Source organism: Montipora capricornis, chromosome 7 (assembly GCF_036669925.1).
Source record: "Montipora capricornis isolate CH-2021 chromosome 7, ASM3666992v2, whole genome shotgun sequence".
Lineage (NCBI taxonomy): Eukaryota > Metazoa > Cnidaria > Anthozoa > Scleractinia > Acroporidae > Montipora > Montipora capricornis.
In genome coordinates this window covers 22,006,389-22,015,650 of record NC_090889.1, presented here as the reverse complement: position 1 = coordinate 22,015,650, position 9,262 = coordinate 22,006,389, and the positions used below count along the sequence as shown (strand labels likewise).

Here is a 9,262-nt window from a genome sequence, read left to right as displayed (position 1 = left end):
ACATTTTTACCTATCGTTAAACCGTTCCGTTCCTAGTTGTTTCCGACTGGTTGAATCGGGAAGTCTTGTTAGACTATCAACTTGTTTTGTGTACATATTTCTGCGTCACAGCTTTACAAAGTTTTCAAAACAAGTGATCATTCTTTAAACGCCCAGTGGTACACAAGACAAATACAGCCCTTTTATTTCGGTTCTGAAAGCCACAAACGTTTCTTTAAATTGCATTGAGTTTTTAAAGTTCTTTAGGCGGTCTTTAGAAGGTACATCATTTGGAGGACTTCTAAACATGGGAACACCGAAACACTAATTTATTTCACTAATTTATTCATGCATCAATAACTTACAACATAGCTTCATGCTCCAATTTATAAACAAACATAACCAATAGTCCTCCACTTTGCTCTGACAAAGGGATTACGCTCGAAAAACATGTCAGCTTTTCAAAATCAGCTACGGCTATTAATTTACCCTTATACCAATCTCACGTTAATAACTGAGTGCAACACCGAAACAACTAGTTTTGTTACAGAATTCAACCGAGTCCTTTGTCCTAACCTGGAAACCTAAGAAGAAGATATAAAGTACTTTAGTATTTTCTTTTTAAATTCACTTCAAACTAGGGAAGGGTATTTCGGTTGCCCGCGTCCTCTACCGAGATTAGGAATTACTACGCAAGAACTAGAGTGAGAAGCGCTCTTAGTTTGACGGTGTTGACAGTGGAATTGTAAGAGAAATCTCACTGGGTCCCAGTCTGTTTTTTTCACTCTTTTGTGTAATCCACAGTGGTTTGTCTTCTCCTGCGTATCCAGCGAAAGCAAAGGATCCCCGCCAGCCTGGGAATACCGGCTCCTTAGCGCCCAGTCTCTTGAGAGCACCAATCGCTGAGGATAAGTGTCTGGAAGCTTCTTCTTGAACGGCAACTAAAACGATTTTACTGCAATGACGAAAATGAACATTTGTAAGGAACAATAAACAAAAGCTGTTGAGGTATTGGCCAACGTAAAAAGCTCGGTCGACTCGGGAGATCCCGCCTCCTTTCAACAACATAAGACTCTAGTTTTTTTTATCCTCCAAATTTTTGAAATTTTGGCTAGTCAACGAAATGGGCGTGTACCTATAGTGAAATTTAAGACCAACGTCTCGTTGACTATCTGTAGACCTAACAATAATAGCCAAATGCGCCGTGTGCCAAACTAGGGGGACCAGGCACAGTGACAGTTGTTTAATTTTCACGTTGCTTTATGAGTTCCTTATTTATGGTCCCTCAAAGTACAAAGTAATACAAACTTGTACGTCAGCCTGTACACATACTTTCCTTTGATGTCATTGAGATATTCTCTAAGGTGATTATCGGCTGATGAGCTCCAAAACGTGTCAAATCCTCTTCCCCTGAGAACCCAACCTGCATATAAAGTAAAGGTCTTTACCTAAATTGTCTCGAGAATTATGTAAGCATTCAGTTTTGCCATACACTCTGAACTGACAATAGAAACTTGAAAATTACGAGGATCTACTTGCCTTCTTTCAGTATGAGAATGAATAGGCTGAGCGCGAATTGCGGACGGGGTAGACCGGTAGTGAGCGCGATCGGAGATGCGGGACGGGAGGGGGATAATGGAAAAGAACAGCGTTTTCTCCCCTCCCCCATCCGTTTCCCCCACACGAATAATGTCAAACTTTTCTCTTTTTCCCTGCGGTCGAAGGTGCCTTTTAACAATTCAGAATATCACATCTTCCGAGTCCACGAAAAAGGGCAGACCCCAGATACTGTTTTACCCATTCACTCATTAACTGAATTCAAAGAAAACAATTTCGCTTATTCAGTTTTTCTTTCTCTGCTGCCCATTGTAAGATTCCACTGATCTTCAAAGGAAAAGTTTGAGCGAATTCTAAGTAATGTTACCGTTACCTGTTGCAGCGTCCACAACCACAACATTGCATCCCCTGAGGTGAGGCGAGTAGTCTTTCCCATTCACCTCGATATAGGCAAAACCACAGGTGCTTGGCTTTCTTCCAGGATCATCGCAGCCCTCGCTTCGGATATGAATTTCCACCACGGGCCAAGGAACTGTAAGCATGACCACAATGAAAGAGAATCCGTCGGGGTTTGTACACCTATCATTGGCCATTCCTGGGGAGTGGGATCCCCGGCAAAATAGAAGTTTATGGGGACTTCTAAAAGTGAGATATGAATATTTCACCCTGGTGGTAAAAATGAGGGCGAAATGAGGGAGCTTTTGTTTTCAAATGACTCGTAACCGGGGAATATTAGGGGAAGTCGCGAAGTAAAAACTGAAAGTCACCTGAAGTTGTTTCAAACGAAGGAAAAAGCGGACCACGTTGCACAAGACAGAAAAAAACAGGCTCATCCATCGATGCGTGGTTCGATTGGTTCGACACGACGCACTAGTTAGGCATTGTTAAGTAAATCTATGCTTGTTAAAAAGGGACACCATTAAGATGTGCTATTTGCACAATAAGGATGGCATACATACATCAAGTGGTTGTACATGTGCATCAAAACTGTTATACATACATCAAGACTGTTATTTATACATCAAAATTCGCCATATACATATCAAAGCTCATGTTTGGGTGTTTCTAAAACGAAGACCCAAAAACGAAGACCTAAGACCTAAGACCCACTGATCTAAAACGAAGACCCTGTGATCTAAAACGAGGACCCGCTGATCTAAAACGAAGACCCTGTGATCTAAAACGAAGACCCACTGATCTAAAACGAAGACCCTGTGATCTAAAACGAAGACCCACTGATCTAAAACGAAGACCCACCTCAAAAGTGTTAAAACGATGCCATTGTATATTATGGAATTGCGGGAACGGTGGAACAGTGGAACAGTGGAACATCTGAATGTGAGCTCTGAGTGCGTGTTCTCGAAACTCCTCACAAGTAATGATATAGCGATGTTTCGTGTGATGTCACCCATTGTTACTACAGTAATAGTCCAAACAGAACCTAATTATCATTTTAACAGGTTCCCGCAAAGCAGACGTAATTTATTGGTGGAATTCTGCTCGTTTGGGTAAAACCCACAAAAATGGACCACCTCGAAAGGCCACACCATTTGCCTTCTCACGCAAGCAGGCTGTTTTTTAGACAAATGGTAATCTATAAATCAATAACATGACTAAAAGTGACAACTATGACAGCTATTACGTGACAGATTTTTTAGACACAGCTTCAAAAACGCCAGTTTTGAGAGACCTAGAGAGAGTTGGCTGCTGGCAACGGCAGAGTGCTGAAGTTCCACGCCAGAATAAAGAAGTTTAATCTCTGAAGCTGTGTCCAAAAAATTTGTCACGTAATAGCTGTCATAGTTGTCACTTTTAGTCATGTTATTGATGCATAGATTACCATTTGTCTAAAAAAAACAGCTTGATTGCGTGAGAAAGCAAATGGTGTGGCCTTTCGAGGTGGTTTATTTTTGAAGCTTTTTCCCAAACGAGCAGAATTCCACCAATAAAATTTTGTCTGCTTTGCGGGAACCTGTTAAAATGATAATTAGGTTCTGTTTGCCATATTACTGTAGTAACAAAGGGTGACATCACACTAAACATCGCTATATCATTACTTGTGAGGCGTTTCGAGAGCAAGCACTCAGAGCTAACATTCAGATGTTCCACTGTTCCACCGTTCCCACAATTCCATAATATACAATGGCATCGTTTTAACACTTTTGAGGTTCAGCGGGTCTTCGTTTTAGATCACAGGGTCTTCGTTTTAGATCACGGGGTCTTCGTTTTAGATCAGTGGGTCTTCGTTTTAGATCACAGGGTCTTCGTTTTAGATCAGTGGGTCTTCGTTTTAGATCACAGGGTCTTCGTTTTAGATCAGTGGGTCTTCGTTTTAGATCAATGGGTCTTCGTTTTAGATCAGTGGGTCTTAGGTCTTAGGTCTTCGTTTTTGGGTCTTCGTTTTAGAAACACCCCTCATATTTATATGTTGAACGATGCTACACTTACATCAAGATTATCTGATATATTTGCATCAAGATTCTTAAGCAATATGTACATCAAGTTTCCAGATAAATATACATCATGATTCGTGATACTTTCCATAGAGTTTTAAACACATCAAGATGCGTGATACCGTACACAGTATGACTGCTAACGTCCGTGTCTTACAGATCTACATCATTCGCGATAGACATACATCAAGATTTGTTAGATATACATCGAGATTAGTGCACTTTTTGCACGAAGACAAGAATACCGCTGGATTTAAAGAGTGAGAAGTGGGCAGCCCTAAAGGCCGCTTAATCTGGAATCTGGAAACCGGAATCCGGAAAACGGAATTATCCACAAATCGCGAGAACTACAACAACTTAGCCACTCCTTGTACGCTTTGCTACAATTCCCACACTCAAGTATTTAACTCTGAGAAAAAGGATCTGACCTTGTTATTCTGGGTATAAAGACTTGAACATGGTGATGGCATCATCAAGGTAAGGCAGTCCAAATTACAATAAAGGGAACTTAAAACTTGTTTAATTCATTTTCCTTGCTTTTTCACCTGCCTTGGTACAAAAATGCCTCTTTTAAAGGAACAAGGCGCCAGGAAGGATGTGTTGCGTAAGTGATGGAGCGACTGAAGATGCATGTCGGACTTTAGGGACGACTTTAGAGTTGCTTACCATTTAGCAAAAACAATCCGGAAAATTCGGTTTGAGGTCAAATGGAAAGGCAATTTTCCGAAAAATATTTTCGGAAAATTGTGGACAACCTCCAGAGGTAGTCCTCTTTTTCGGTTCGGAACGGAATTCGGAAAATGCTCTTACCATTTGTGAAAATCCTTCCATTTCCAGGCCCTTTCTCACAAGATCGAGTAAAATATGCGGGATGGAATGCTGTGTAGTAAATGGTAAGCGCCATTCTCATCCGGTTGGTCATTAAATTCGGAAAATCGCTTACCTTTATGCAACGATCATTCCATCCGGATTATTTAGCTAAATGGTAAGCACCCTAGGGCTGCCCACTCCTCATTCTTTAAATCCAGCGGTATGCTTGTATTCATGTAAGAAGTGCACGAATCTCGATGTATATATCACAAATCTTGATGTATATATATCACGAATGATGTAGATCTGTAAGACACGGACGTTAGCAGTCATACTGTGTACGGTATCACGGATCTTGATGTGTTTAAAACTCGATGGAAAATATTACGAATCATGATGTATATTTCTCTGGAAACTTGATGTTATATTGCTAAAGAATCTTGATGTAATGCATCAACCAATTCCAGCGGTGCCCATCCCCATTCTTCAAGGCGGGGCATTTGCCCTCTTTCTTCGTCCCCACCCCGGGGCATTTAGACAGCTTATATGTCCCCATCTCGGGGAATTTGCCCATTTAAAAAAAAAATGCTAATGCCCGGGGGTTAGCCCGGGGGGGGGGGGGGGGGGGGTGGGCCCTGCTGGAATTGACTGATGCATAAATATATCAGATAATCTTGATGTAAATGTAGCATCGTTCAACACGTAAATATGAGCTTTGATATGTATATGGCGAATTTTGATGTATGTATAACAGTCTTGATGTATGTATAAGAGTTTTGAAGTACATGTATAAGCACTTGATATATGTATGCCATTCTTGTTGTGCAAATAGCACATCTTAATGTTTTGTCCCTTTTAACAAGCATAACCTTGATTGTTCTGTTTCCCCAAATTGAGAACCTGTACAAAGTCCCCTCCCCTGCTGATAGGTCCATTACTGTAACACCGCTTCATGTGCACACAACTGTTTAATCGGTATGCAGCTCTGTCGAGAGAGGTTGTCAGTAAACATCGTATACGTCAATACCGAAAGGATTTATGGGTAATAGCTGCTTACACTTGTTTTAACCTTAACGAATTTCAATTGATAGGTGCATGGTGTAATTTGTAGAAAAACCCTCGAGTCTTAATAAATCTCCCAAATTACCTGTCTCCCCAGTCACTGCGATACGTTCAAGGTTTGCATAATACCTGGCCAACTCCTTACGCCTCTTCGCCGTGTTTTCCCATAACAATTCCAACTCGGAAAGGGTTTCCTCCAGAGACTTGTAGCTTTTAATTGAGACAGCGACAAAGCCAACAGAAGGAAGGCATATTAAACCGATTCCCGCGAAACTGGCAGAAAACATCGTGCCAACACAAACGGTAACTGAGCCAGCAGCGTACGCAAGGGACAGTCTTTTATCATTTCCTGCCTGCATGATATCCTTTTTAATAGTATCGATCAACGCCGTTATGTCTGCGGATAAATGACTCAGCATTCGCAGTAACGGCAAAGCGATGTTCTGTAAACTGGAAATATCACCGCTTTTCCACTGCAGAATAAGCTGGTCGTTTATAAAATTAACAATGGGCCTTGTTTTCTCCTGTAACATCTCAAAGTCATGCCGATTTTTCTTGTGCAGGTTTGTTTCCAAATTCATCGCTCGATCGTGCAATTCGTAGCTTGTGTAAGCTAAGTAGGCGGACAAGAGTAGGCCAGCTTTGTCTTTAGCAACAGGTAGGAGTTTTTCAATCAGTTTTGGGAGCTTCTGGATGAGGTCTTGTAGCTGGCGAGAGATCTCGTCATTACCTCCCAGTGAAAGCAAACAGTCGACGATGTTCACGAGGAAATCTGTATCTGTAGCTACTGTTGCGGTTGGGTTTTTTTTCCAGGCATCTCCTACCTTAACACAGCTTTTTGGCATGCTGATCGCTTGTGTTGGAGATGTAAGCAAGAACAACAACGCCATCACTCCACGGAAGTGCTTCCGGTTTTGTGAAAACGGCATTTCAGATGTAAGATCGTCGCTTTTCTGTTTAGAAGTGATCTTCGGATGTAGCAATTAACTGGAAAGATCAAATGCTTGAATAGCAGATCTGGAAGAGGTTTATAATAACGACTGCTCCTTTCGTAAACTGCGAGCAGTCTTTCCTAGCAGAACTTTTGCGCAACCTCGTTCCCAGGGTCTTCTCGGCTTTCAATATGGCGGCGGGTCTTGAGAAGACCCTGGCACACAGCAGATCACGTGATCAAGATGAACAAATATGCAAATTTTTTCAAAATGGCGGCAAGGAATAAGGTGAGAGAAATCTGGGTACGACAACTGCCAACAAACAAAATGGAGTACGAAGGGGGAACCCAAAGCTGTAAAATTTGATGTAAGAAACCAAAAATACGGATGGATGAACGCACGAGCAACGAGAACGCGGTAGATGACAGAAAAATCTTGCTTTTCTTTTCATTTCATGTTATTTTAAACCAATGCAATTTTATAGACGGCTATTATTTCTCAGGGCTGTGATTTTTAAACAGTTTGGAAACAGCCGTTGCACACAGTTTCACCCGTAACATCACATACATTTGATTACCGTAAAATCCAGTGAACTAAGGTTTAATGAAAGCCCTGGTTCTAGCTATTTAGTCACGGAGGTGTGCTCACTGTCTTCCGTAATGTATAGTTTATATTGCATGTTTACTTTCAATCAATTAAACATAATTATCTTTTTCATACACTTGAATGATTATCTTATTTCTTATCGGTGTATATGAGCCTTCTGACAACGACTTTCCCCAGTATACATTGACCCAAAGCTATTTTCCTAAAAGGAACTATTATTATACCACATATCTGTGGTACTTCATTTTCACAGTGAAACCATTTGATTGTTGTATTGTGGTTTTATCTCTCATCTCATCGATTGACTGCACGTATTGTCATGTCAGTGTAAAATCAGTATTTTAATTCTCTTCTGATTGCCAACAGGGAACCACAGCACGTTTAGTGCCCACATTCTTACAACTTGTTATTGTAAATATATTTTGTGGTAAAGTTGAAATAATCAAGCCAATGTACATTGTTGAACATGTATGCTATTCCATAGGATTAGCAATCTGCTTCCTGCACTTTTCAAGCTATGAAAAGAACTTTTCCATGTCTTGTCCTACCAGTGAAGACAATGTGATGTCTTGGAATGCTGGCCAAGACGCCCGTGGACTCTGGGTACGAGAGCTGAAAAACGACTGCGCATGCGCCTGATAGGGAGCACAAATCGTGCAAATGAGACGGGAAGTGTCCATCTCGTATTCTGCCTGTGTTACTTTATAAATCTTGACGGGGTGGATTTTGGTAGTGAGATCTTGGTTCTTGACTTTAAGTGGACAAATCAGATCTGTGTAACATATTTGTGTGGAATTTTTGGGCCTTAGGTCCAAACCCAGTTATTTTTTTAGGAATATGCGTTGCATAAACGGAGGATACGGTGAGTGTTCCATATTTGTTTTTGAAGCATGAAGTGTTCACAACCATTGTTTAAGTTTGCACACGAGGGTATTGCCCATGCATTCGCTACAGTTTTCACCAACAAGATAATTTGGGCAGGGTTTTCTCTAATCACCTTTACAATCAATCATACATGTATTTACAATGCGTTAATTAAACGTAACATATATTTTAAGAGCATTATTTGAAAGTTGTCAACCTTCTCCTTGAACCAAGGCAGCAGTTCATTTAGAGTGCTGCCACTCTGCAATAACCACTTAACCTCCTGACTGCCCCCATAAAGGCAGCTGTCTAAAAGAAAACACCTTGCCAACTTGTGAAGTTGGAATGAACACAAGTACTGGCCAGAACTACATAGTAAATATTGAAGTTCTTTGTCCCTGTCTCAGGGCATTTCTTCAATGAAAAGGTAAATTGATTGCAAGACTGGCCTCTGAGATTACACTCAGAAGAAGTTCTAGTTGCACAGTAGTGTGATCAATAACATTGTTTATTATAAATACTTGCCCACCAAAATACCCTGTGCAATCAACTGATACACCCATGTTCGGGAGACTGTTGGCCTGTTAATTAAGAGAACATCCAGAAGAACAATTTGTTAAATAAAAGTGCAAAGTCCAGGCCCTGCTTCCTGTTAATCCTAGGATTATTGACTGGGAAATAGTGCTTGAAAGTGGCACCCGAGTGACTTAATTGTAGTCTAGGTTCCACAATCTCCAAATAATAATGATCTATCATTATTGTAATAATGCAACACACTTGGTGTCAACATCTGTGTCAAAACTTGGAAGATGGTATTTTGTTTTCCCCCTTGCATTTGACTGGCCATTATTTGCAAATCTATGTTCAACCCAATGTCCAAGGCAAAATTATGGTTAGACTCAAATTTAAGAACATGTCTTAAGGCAAACAGTTGAGGGTCATTGGATTATGTGTGGTTTATAGTAAGTTTATATGGTTAGCTCATCATGTTTTCTTTGT

At 40.7% G+C, this 9,262-nt stretch overlaps 1 protein-coding gene across 1 annotated transcript; it reads right to left on the bottom strand.

Moving 5' to 3' along the window:
• Positions 1–291: 291 nt before the first annotated feature.
• On the bottom strand, positions 292–6,954 carry LOC138056428 (uncharacterized). Its single transcript, XM_068902216.1, has 4 exons — positions 5,947–6,954; positions 1,910–2,068; positions 1,312–1,402; positions 292–934 (listed from the first exon to the last, which is right to left on the bottom strand). Exons 1-4 carry the CDS (start codon positions 6,788–6,790, stop codon positions 697–699), a joined length of 1,332 nt encoding a protein of 443 aa, XP_068758317.1. The 5' UTR covers positions 6,791–6,954; the 3' UTR covers positions 292–696.
• Between the last annotated feature and the right edge of the window lie 2,308 nt (positions 6,955–9,262).

What these genes read in the sequence shown, in the direction of transcription:
- LOC138056428 (XM_068902216.1), bottom strand. Translation starts at nt 6,790, where the DNA reads ATGCCGTTTTCACAAAACCGGAAGCACTTCCGTGGAGTGATGGCGTTG. An exon ending in GGTTGTGGACGCTGCAACAG is followed by an intron (nt 1,403 to 1,909) that starts GTAACGGTAACA and finishes CTTTATATGCAG; the next exon opens with GTTGGGTTCTCAGGGGAAGA. An exon ending in CTCAATGACATCAAAGGAAA is followed by an intron (nt 935 to 1,311) that starts GTATGTGTACAG and finishes TCGTCATTGCAG; the next exon opens with TAAAATCGTTTTAGTTGCCG.